Source organism: Salmo salar, chromosome 10, assembly GCF_965601325.2.
Source record: "Salmo salar chromosome 10, fSalSal1, whole genome shotgun sequence".
Classification (NCBI taxonomy): domain Eukaryota; kingdom Metazoa; phylum Chordata; class Actinopteri; order Salmoniformes; family Salmonidae; genus Salmo; species Salmo salar.
Window position 1 is genome coordinate 120292840 of NC_138300.1, and position 12161 is coordinate 120305000.

Sequence of the window (12161 nt, forward strand, 5' to 3'; positions counted from 1 at the left end):
GACTACAGTTATAGAACAACAGAATACAGTTATAGAACAGACTACAGTTATAGAACAACAGACTACAGTTATAGAACAACAGACTACAGTTATATAACGACAAACTAAAGTTATAGAACAACAAACTATAGTTATAGAACAGACTACAGTTATAGAACAACAGACTACAGTTATAGAACAACAGACTACAGTTATAGAACAACAGACTACAGTTACAGAACAACAGACTACAGTTATAGAACAACATACTACAGTTATAGAATAACAGACTACAGTTAAAGAACAACAGACTACAGTTATAGAACAACAGACTACAGTTATAGAACAACAGACTACAGTTATAGAACAGACTACAGTTATAGAACAACAGACTACAGTTATAGAACAGACTACAGTTATAGAACAACAGACTACAGTTATAGAACAACAGACTACAGTTATAGAACAACAGACTACAGTTATAGAACAACCGACTACAGTTATAGAACAACCGACTACAGTTATAGAACAACTGACTACAATTATGGAACAGACTATAGTTATAGAACAACAGACTACAGTTATAGAACAACAGACTACAGTTATAGAACAACCGACTACAGTTATAGAACAACCGACTACAGTTACAGAACAACAGACTACAGTTATAGAACAACAGACTACAGTTATAGAACAACAAACTACAGTTATAGAACAACAGACTAAAGTTATAGAACAACAGACTACAGTTATAGAACAACAGACTACAGTTATAGAACAACCGACTACAGATATAGAACAACAAACTACAGTTATAGAACAACAGACTACAGTTATAGAACAACAGACTACAATTATAGAACAGACTACAGTTATAGAACAGACTACAGTTATAGAACAACAGACTACAGTTATAGAACAACAGACTAAAGTTATAGAACAACAAACTACAGTTATAGAACAGACTACAGTTATAGACCAACAGACTACAGTTATAGAACAGACTACAGTTATAGAACAACAGACTACAGTTATAGAACAGACTACAGTTATAGAACAACAGACTACAGTTATAAGAACAACAGACTACAGTTATAGGATAACAGACTACAGTTATAGAACAACAGACTACAGTTATAGAACAACAGACTACAGTTATAGAACAACAGACTACAGTTATAGAACAACCGACTACAGTTATAGAACAACCGACTACAGTTATAGAACAACTGACTACAATTATAGAACAGACTATAGTTATAGAACAACAGACTACAGTTATAGAACAACAGACTACAGTTATAGAACAACAGACTACAGTTATAGAACAACCGACTACAGATATAGAACAACAAACTACAGTTATAGAACAACAGACTACAGTTATAGAACAACAGACTACAGATATAGAACAACAAACTACAGTTATAGAACAACAGACTACAGTTATAGAACAACAGACTAAAGTTATAGAACAACAAACTACAGTTATAGAACAGACTACAGTTATAGACCAACAGACTACAGTTATAGAACAGACTACAGTTATAGAACAACAGACTACAGTTATAGAACAGACTACAGTTATAGAACAGACTACAGTTATAGAACAACAGACTACAGTTATAGAACAACAGACTACAGTTATAGAACAACCGACTACAGTTATAGAACAACCGACTACAGTTATAGACCAACAGACTACAGTTATAGACCAGACTAGTTATAGAACAACAGACTACAGTTATAGAACAACAGATTACAGGTATAGAACAACAGACTACAGTTATAGAACAACAGACTACAGTTATAGACCAGACTACAGCTATAGAACAACAGACTACAGTTATAGAACAACAGACTACAGTTATAGAACAACCGACTACAGTTATAGAACAACCGACTACAGTTATACAACAGACTACAGTTATACAACAGACTACAGTTATAGAACAACAGACTACAGTTATAGAACAACAGACTACAGTTATAGAACAACAGACTACAGTTATAGAACAACAGACTACAGTTATAGAACAACAGACTACAGTTATAGAACAGACTACAGTTATAGAACAACAGACTACAGTTATAGAACAACAGACTACAGTTATATAACGACAAACTAAAGTTATAGAACAACAAACTATAGTTATAGAACAGACTACAGTTATAGAACAACAGACTACAGTTATAGAACAACAGACTACAGTTATAGAACAACAGACTACAGTTACAGAACAACAGACTACAGTTACAGAACAACAGACTACAGTTATAGAATAACAGACTACAGTTAAAGAACAACAGACTACAGTTATAGAACAGACTACAGTTATAGAACAGACTACAGTTATAGAACAACAGACTACAGTTATAGAACAGACTACAGTTATAGAACAACAGACTACAGTTATAGAACAACAGACTACAGTTATAGAACAACAGACTACAGTTATAGAACAACCGACTACAGTTATAGAACAACTGACTACAATTATAGAACAGACTATAGTTATAGAACAACAGACTACAGTTATAGAACAACCGACTACAGTTATAGAACAACCGACTACAGTTATAGAACAACAGACTACAGTTATAGAACAACAGACTACAGTTATAGAACAACAGACTACAGTTATAGAACAACAGACTACAGTCATAGACATACGGGCTACAGTTATAGAACAGACTACAGTTATAGAACAACAGACTACAGTTATAGAACAACAGATTACAGGTATAGAACAACAGACTACAGTTATAGAACAACAGACTACAGTTATAGAACAACAGACTACAGTTATAGAACAACCGACTACAATTATAGAACAGACTACAGTTATAGAACAGACTACAGTTATAGCAACCGACACGCGACTACAGTTATAGCAACACTACGGCCGACTACAGATGCCGCTACAGTCAGCAACAGACTACAGTTGTAGCCACACGAGCCACTACAGTTATGCCAGACACGAGACCAGACTACAGTTATAGAACAACAGACTACAGTTATAGCAACGACACGGCCGACTACAGTTATAGAACAGACTACAGTTATAGAACAACAGACTACAGTTATAGAACAACAGACTACAGTTATAGAACAACAGACTACAGTTATAGAACAGAATACAGTTATAGATCAACAGACTACAGTTATAGAACAGAATACAGTTATAGATCAACAGACAACAGTTATAGAACAACAGACTACAGTTATAGAACAACAGACTACAGTTATAGAACAACCGACTACAGTTATAGCAACAGACTACAGTTATAGAACAACAGACTACAGTTATAGAACAACAGACTACAGTTATAGAACAACAGACTACAGTTATAGAACAGACTACAGTTATAGAACAACAGACTACAGTTATAGAACAACAGACTACAGTTATAGAACAACAGACTACAGTTATAGAACAACAGACACACAAGAACATCAGAGGGTTCATCCAAAATCAGTCTCATAGGGAAATCTGGTTTGTTAAATAAACTACAATAGTCTATGCATGAAACCAGTCAAGTGTTTGCAGTCACGCAGTCAGCAAACAATAGGGTTTTTTCACATCGCATGCTCTTCGACGTAGGCTAACCTTAAACCTTTGTTTAACAGCATATCTCATAGACTTCCTTAAAGGGACTTACAGGTCTCACACTCGTACATTTCCAAATGGTCCTGGAGGAGAACAACAAACAAGGAAACATGACTTTGCATTTTTCACAATGAAACCGTCAGAGTAAAGAATTTTTCACTTCACATTTTTCTGTGAATGTGGTATAATTTCAACATGCACAGCCAGTGCTTTAGGAATCAAGAGTATATATATTACTGTATTTAGTGGTATACATTAAATCCAGATTTAGTACCAGTGCTATAGAAATCAACAGTATATATATTACTGTATTTAGCGGTATACATTAAATCCAGATTTAGTACCAGTGCTATAGAAATCAACAGTATTTATATTATTGTATTTAGTGGTATACATGAAATCCAGATTTAGTACCAGTGCTACAGGTTTAATCCTCCGTAGCTTGCCGATAGCCTCTTCCAGCTCTCTAGTAGAGATCCCACACAGCAGGTTGATGATGGTACGGACCTCATCCACTAGCAGGTTAAGATTGCTCCCACACTTTGGAGACAGAAAATAGAATATAATAGACATACATTAGAAACATGTACATTATGTGTATGCCACTGTGATGCCAAAAGCAAAGTTGAGGACATTGAAAGCTGTAATTTATGCATTTACTATAGGGCTGTACTGGGATATTTGATTGCACAGTTAGCCTACAGTGAGGGAAAAATGTATTTGATCCCCTGCTGATTTTGTACGTTTGCCCACTGACAAAGAAATTATCAGTCTATAATTTTAATGGTAGGTTTATTTGAACAGTGAGAGACAGAATAACAACAACAAAAATCCAGAAAAATGCATGTCAACAATGTTATAAAATGATTTGCATTTTAATGAGGGAAAGAAGTATTTGACCCCCTCTCAATCAGAAAGATTTCTGGCTCCCAGGTGTCTTTTATACAGATAACGAGCTGAGATTAGGAGCACACTCTTAAAGGGAGTGCTCCTAATCTCAGCTTGTTACCTGTATAAAAGACACCTGTCCACAGAAGCAATCAATCAATCAATCAGATTCCAAACTCTCCACCATGGCCAAGACCAAAGAGCTCTCCAAGGATGTCAGGGACAAGATTGTAGACCTACACAAGGCTGGAATGGGCTACAAGACCATCGCCAAGCAGCTTGGTGAGAAGGTGACAGTTGGTGCGATTATTCGCAAATGAAAGAAACAAACACAAAGAACTGTCAATCTCCCTCGGCCTGGGGCTCCATGCAAGATCTCACCTCGTGGAGTTGCAATGATCATGAAAACGGTGAGGAATCAGCCCAGAACTACATGGGAGGATCTTGTCAATGATCTCAAGGCAGCTGGGACCATAGTCACCAAGAAAACAATTGGTAACACACTACGCCGTGAAGGACTGAAATCCTGCAGCGCCCGCAAGGTCCCCCTGCTCAAGTAAGCACATATACATGCCCGTCTGAAGTTTGCCAATGAACATCTGAATGATTCAGAGGACAACTAGGTGAAAGTGTTGTGGTCAGATGAGACCAAAATGGAGCTCTTTGGCATCAACTCAACTCGCCGTGTTTGGAGGAGGAGGAATGCTGCCTATGACCCCAAGAACACCATCCCCACCGTCAAACATGGAGGTGGAAACATTATGCTTTGGGGGTGTTTTTCTGCTAAGGGGACAGGACAACTTCACCGCATCAAAGAGACGATGGACGGGGCCATGTACCGTCAAATCTTGGGTGAGAACCTCCTTCCCTCAGACAGGGCATTGAAAATGGGTCGTGGATGGGTATTCCAGCATGACAATGACCCAAAACACACGGCCAAGGCAACAAAGGAGTGGCTCAAGAAGAAGCACATTAAGGTCCTGGAGTGGCCTAGCCAGTCTCCAGACCTTAATCCCATAGAAAATCTGTGGAGGGAGCTGAAGGTTTGAGTTGCCAAACGTCAGCCTTAAAACCTTAATGACTTGGAGAAGATCTGCAAAGAGGAGTGGAACAAAATCCCTCCTGAGATGTGTGCAAACCTGGTGGCCAACTACAAGAAACGTCTGACCTCTGTGATTGCCAACAAGGGTTTTGCCATCAAGTACTAAGTCATGTTTTGCAGAGGGGTCAAATACTTATTTCCCTCATTAAAATGCAAATCAATTTATAACATTTTTGACATGCATTTTTCTGGATTTTTTGTTGTTGTTATTCTGTCTCTCACTGTTCAAATAAACCTACCATTAAAATGATAGACTGATCATTTCTTTGTCAGTGGGCAAATGTACAAAATCAGCAGGGGATCAAATATTTTTTCCCCACTGTATATGTGTTCTGCTGTAACTAGACCAGAGTCCTAAAGGAAGTGTCCGAGCCAGGAGTTGAGGACCAATCAAATCAGATTACCTCCCTCTCGCAAAGATTGTGTCATCATCCCCTTCATTTAAAGCTCCACAATGCAGAAATCGCTCCGCCATTTCCTGGTTCCTAAAATTCTAATAGTTTGCCTAATTTCAGTTTATGTTTCAAAACAAGCAAGTATAGTAGAGAGAATCATTGTAACATCTAAACCGCTGTGAAATATTTTTTCCATAACCAAAAATACTGTATTTTCAGCTGTTTGAAGCTGGTGTACAAAACCGAATGTAAAAGATGCAAAAAAAGAAACGTAAGAACAGGAAGCATAGAAATAGCACACATAGAACAGATCTACCGCTTCTTAGACTTGATTTCAATGTAAATGACAGATCTTTAACTCACATTTCATATTGCACCTTTAACGAAGATGACTGATTAAATATTTTATTAATCAAATGTTTTTTTTGTGTGTGTGTGTAAAAAAAGAATAATGTTAAAATAACTATCACATTAGACATTTAGTAATGACAAAATGTATTTCAAACTTTATGTACAGTAAAACATATTTTATTTCATCAATAGTAATTGGGAAAAAGGCGCTTGTGCATTGATAAGGTCACCAAAGACGGCATTAACAGGGTGGCAGCGTAGCCTAGTGGTTAGAGCGTTGGACTAGTAACCGAAAGGTTGCAAGATCGAATCCCCGAGCTGATAAGGTAAAAATCTGTCGTTCTGCTCCTGAACAAGGCACACTGTTCCTAGGCTGTCATTGAAAATAAGAACTTGTTCTTAACCTCTCTAGGGTAGGGGGCAGTATTTGCACGGCCGGATAAAAAAACATACCCGATTTAATCTGGTTACTACTCCTGCCCAGAAACTAGAATATGCATATAATTGTTTGATTTGGATAGAAAACACCCTAATGTTTCTAAAACTGTTTGAATGGTGTCTGTGAGTATAACAGAACTCATATGGCAGGCAAAAACCTGAGAAGATTCCAAACAGGAAGTGCCCTCTCTGACCATTTCTTGGCCTGCTACACTCTCTTTATTGAAAACTGAGGGCGCGTCACCCTTCGGATAGTGTCTTGAACGCACGAACAAAACAGAGGATATTTGAACATAACTATGGATTATTTTGAACCAAACCAACATTTGTTATTGAAGTAGAAGTCCTGGGAGTGCATTCTGACGAAGAACAGCAAAGGTAATCCAATTTTTCTTATAGTAAATCTGAGTTTGGTGAGTGCCAAACTTGGTGGGTGTCAAAATAGCTAGCCCGTGATGGCGAGCTATCTACTCAGAATATTGCAAAATGTGCTTTTGCCGAAAAGCTATTTTAAAATCGGACATAGCGATTGCATAAAGGAGTTCTGTATCTATAATTATTAAAATAATTGTTATGTTTTTTGTGAACGTTTATCGTGAGTAATTTAGTAAATTCACCGGAAGTTTGCGGTGGGTATGCTAGTTCTGAACGTCACATGCTAATGTAAAAAGCTGGTTTTTGATATAAATATGAACTTGATTGAACAAAACATGCATGTATTGTATAACATAATGTCCTAGGAGTGTCATCTGATGAAGATCATCAAAGATTAGTGCTGCATTTAGCTGTGGTTTGGGTTTATGTGACATTATATGCTAGCTTGAAAAATGGGTGTCTGATTATTTCTGGCTGGGTACTCTGCTGACATAATCTAATGTTTTGCTTTCGTTGTAAAGCCTTTTTGAAATCGGACAGTGTGGTTAGATTAACGAGAGTCTTGTCTTTAAAATGGTGTAAAATAGTCATATGTTTGAGAAATTGAAGTAATAGCATAATAGAAAATCGCGCCACGGGATTCCAATGGCTGTTGAGTAGGTGGGACGATTTCGTCCCAAATACCCTAGAGAGGTTAACCGACTTGCCTAGTTAAATAAAGGTTAAATAAAAATGTATATGATAAGTTAATGAAATAAAGAAGCTACTTTAACTTTTTAGGGTATAGGGGGCAGTATTTTCGATTTCAGATGAAAAGTGTGCCCAGAGTAAACTGCCTAATACTCGGGCCCAGAGTCAAATATTTGCATATTATTAGTAGATTTGGATAGAAAACACTCTGAAGTTTCTAAAACTGTTTGAATGATGTCTGTGAGTATAACAGAACTCATATGGCAGGCAGAAACCTGAGAAAAATCCAACCAGGAAGTGTGGAAATCTGAGAATTGTAGTTCTTCTTTTGAATCCTTATCGAAACTACAGTGTCTGTGGGGTCACGTTGCACTTCCTAAGGCTTCCATTGGCTGTCAACAGCCTTCAGAAAGTTTTTCCATCATTCTCCTGTTACTGGGCAGAGAATAGTAGCTCAGTCAATGAGTGGACTGCCTGAGGACAAAGGGCTTGGTGATGCGCGAGCCCGCCAGCGCACCCCTCCTTCTTTTTCCTCTGTAATGAATACGCTATTGTCCGGTTGGAATATTATCAACGTTTTATGTTAAAAATACCCTAAGGATTGATTGTAAACAACGTTTCACATGTTTCTACGACCAGTAATGGAACATTTTGACTTTTCGTCTCTGGTACTGCGCTCGCTCGTTATGCCTTTGGATAGTGATCTGAACGCACAAAAAAACTGAGGTATTTGTACATAAATATGGAGTATTTCGAACAAAACGAACATTTCTTGTGTAAGTAGGAGTCCTCGGAGTGCATTCTGACGAAGATCAGCAAAGGTAAGAGAATATTTATAATACTAATTCAGAGTTTTGTTGATGCCAGAACTTGGCGGGTAGCTGTATAGCTTGCGTCGATGGCTGAGCTATGTACTCAGAATATTGAACAATGTGCTTTTTCCGTAAAGTTATTTTGAAATCTGACAAAGCGGTTGCGTATCTATAATTCTTTCAATAACTGTTGTAAATTTTATCAACATTTATGATGAGTATTTTTGTAAATTGATGTGCACATTCACCGGTGGTTTTGGTGGGAATACATTTTCTGAACATCACGCGCCAATAGAAAATGCTGTTTTTGGATATAAATATGAACTTTATCGAGCAAAACATACATGTACTGTATAACATGAAGTTATATGAGTGCCATCTGATGAAGATCATCAAAGGTTAGTGAATATTTTAGCTGTACTTTTGGTTTTTGTGATGCATGTCCTTGCTTGGAAAATGGCTGTGTGGATTTTCTTGTGAAGTTTATGTCCTAACATAATCTAATTTTATGCTTTCGCCGTAAAGCCTTTTTGAAATCGGGCAATGTGGTTAGATTAACGAGAGTGTTATCTTTAAAACGGTGTAAAATAGTTGACTGTTTGAGAAAATGAAATTCTGAGATTTTTGCTGTTTTGTATTTCGCGCCATGCTATTTCACTGGCTGTTGAATAGTGTGGGACGGTCACGTCCCACCTAGCCCAGAGAAGTTAACAAGCCTATTTTACACCATAGCCTGATGAATTTTCAGGATAACTTTTCTTTCATTTTGATTTCAGGCACAAATGAAAATGTCCACCTGGCACAGCCAGAAGAGGACTGGCCACCCCTCATAGCCTGGTTCCTCTCTAGGTTTCTTCCTAGGTTTTGGCCTTTCTAGGGAGTTTTTCCTAGCCACCGTGCTTCTACACCTGCATTGCTTTCTGTTTGGGGTTTTAGGCTGGGTTTCTGTACAGCACTTTGAGATATCAGCTGATGTAAGAAGAGCTTTATAAATACATTTGATTTGATGTTTCAGCGTCTCAATGAAGAGTTCTGACTCGCCCATGGATTGATGTTTCAGTACTGTCTCAATAAATATATTTTGCGTCCAACTAGCCATGTGTGACATGCACACCCAGTTAACAAGCCTGCTAAGAGTAAGCAGCAGGAGGACGAGCCATATCCACTGTATCGGTACGGACAAAGCCTGAGGTGGAATGCTGACCTAATGCTAAGCTAACTGAAGCTGGAGCTAGCTTTGATTTAGCCAGCCCTGAAGCACCGGATGGGTGGGGTTTGAAGTTTGCACCAGTCAAACAATCCACAATTCACTTTCCAAAAAACCTAGAATGACTGGAGTCAAGGCTCAAGGAGAACCAATACTATTTTGAACCCAGGATATACTGTAACCAACCACTAACCTTGCTCCTCATCAGTTTGTTAACCTCCTTGTTATAGCAACTCAGCTTCTCCTGGAGGCTCAACCTGAGAGAGAGGGAGAAAAAGAGAGACAGATTGGAAGAGAGAGGGAGAGTGAGAGAGGGAGAGAGAGTGACAGAGTGAGAGAGGGAGAGTGTGAGAGAGAGAGAGAGAGAGAGAGAGAGAGAGAGAGACAGATTGGGAGAGAGCGAGTGAGAGAGAGAGCAACACAGTGTATCAAAAAGAAAGGACGACCAAGGCCCTCTTCATATAATGAATTAAAATGCCTTTATTTGTATGGCATGTTTGATGGAAAGACATTTTTAAAACTCTGACACGTTTCAGTGTCTTTAGCCCTCCTCATAACGCCATAAAGTGAAAGGTGGTGACTTTTTGTTGGGGGAGAAAAGCATTGCATAAATAAGACTCTCTATAGTGTTTTAGATAATCAATAATCAATAGTATTTTGGCCTGAGCCAGTCATTTGTATGGTAAGAGGCAACAGCATAATGATACAGAGCAGACGTCAAGTCTGCATTGTACCTTGATGTGTTGAAGACACAAGCAGAGCCAAGGAGCCGGTACAGGTGACATGGAGCTCTGTCATCCTCAACCTTACAGAAGGAACACAATACACAGTCTATTTACTGCATAGCAACTAGGAATACACAAACGCTTCAAATAAATACACCAGGTATTAAAATCAGATCAATAAATCAGATCCACAAAGTTAATTATGTTTAGGCAGGCCAAGTTTTTATGAGTCTGCCTCAAACGACACCTGTAAAGCCACAATCTGTCATTTGTAAGCCTCACCACATTTTTTTAAACATTGAACAGAAGAAACTATTGCAGATTGCACCTTTAAAGTATGCACGTTCTATTTGCTTATAGCTTCTAAATGCCAGGGGTGACGCGGAGGTAAACAGAGCAAAGTCTAGGAATCAGGGTGGAGGTTTTCACAGCAACATCAGCCCTCACTCCACTCATTCCCTCCTGTCTCTGTCCTCTCTGTCTCTCTCTCTCTGTCTCTCTCTTACACACACCAGCCCTCACTCACTCATTCCCTCTCTGTCTCTGTCTCTCTCTCTCCACACACACACCAGCCCTCACTCACTCACTCATTCGCCTCTCTCTCTCTCTCTCACACACACCAGCACGCCCCTGAAGGGAAGGGGCCTGGCTAGGAGCCAGCGAGGAGAAGGTAGTTAGAAGGAGACCGTTGCAACATGAGCAATTTGAAGACAGAGCACTGAAGCCTGCCTCTCCTTGGTTAATGTTCTACTGACTGACCGTTTGGGTGGGAAAGCAACACTCAAAAGAAAGCCGTGTGAAACCTTTAGTCCTGTATGTCTTAGTTGGTGCCTGTGCACACACTTGCAATGGCATGATCACATACACCCTACTAAAATGTAATGTATTGTACTGTATTGTAATGATAAAAGCATCTGATGAAGTGGTGTGTATTATTATTATTATTATTATTATTATTGGTATTATTAACTACTTACGTCCCTTGCCAACAGATTCTGTAGTGTGTTAGCCTGTAGTAATCTGAGAGGGACTTCCAGGGAACACTTATGATAGTCCTGGATGCTTCCGTGCATACCCAGCATCTCCTCACTGAGAAATACAATAAAGTAAAGGCATTAAGAACAGGAAACGTACAGGAAGACACAGTAACAGCAGACATGAATAATATCACACAGGAAGAGCAGACATGAAGAATAGCACACAGGAAGAGCAGACATGAAGAATAGCACACAGGAAGTAACAGCAGACATGAAGAATAGCACACAGGAAGTAACAGCAGACATGAAGAATAGCACACAGGAAGTAACAGCAGACATGAAGAATATCACACAGGAAGAGCAGACATGAAGAATAGCACACAGGAAGAGCAGACATGAAGAATAGCACACAGGAAGTAACAGCAGACATGAAGAATAGCACACAGGAAGTAACAGCAGACATGAAGAATATCACACAGGAAGTAACAGCAGACATGAAGAATATCACACAGGAAGTAACAGCAGACATGAAGAATATCACACAGGAAGTAACAGCAGACATGAAGAATATCACACAGGAAGAGCAGACATGAAGAATATTACACAGGAAG

The 12161-nt window shown here is 38.7% G+C and overlaps 1 protein-coding gene across 1 annotated transcript in view; it reads right to left on the minus strand.

Annotated features, from left to right (window-relative positions):
* The window catches only part of pik3c2g (phosphatidylinositol-4-phosphate 3-kinase catalytic subunit type 2 gamma), a 64473-nt gene that overhangs the window by 45496 nt on the left and 6816 nt on the right, over positions 1–12161 (minus strand). The window contains exons 7-11 of the mRNA XM_045688534.2: positions 11551–11662; positions 10583–10653; positions 10042–10105; positions 4005–4130; positions 3643–3673 (exon numbers count right to left, since the gene is read on the minus strand). Of these exons, the coding sequence (XP_045544490.2) occupies positions 3643–3673; positions 4005–4130; positions 10042–10105; positions 10583–10653; positions 11551–11662 (404 nt within the window). The remainder of the gene's footprint in view (positions 1–3642; positions 3674–4004; positions 4131–10041; positions 10106–10582; positions 10654–11550; positions 11663–12161) is intronic.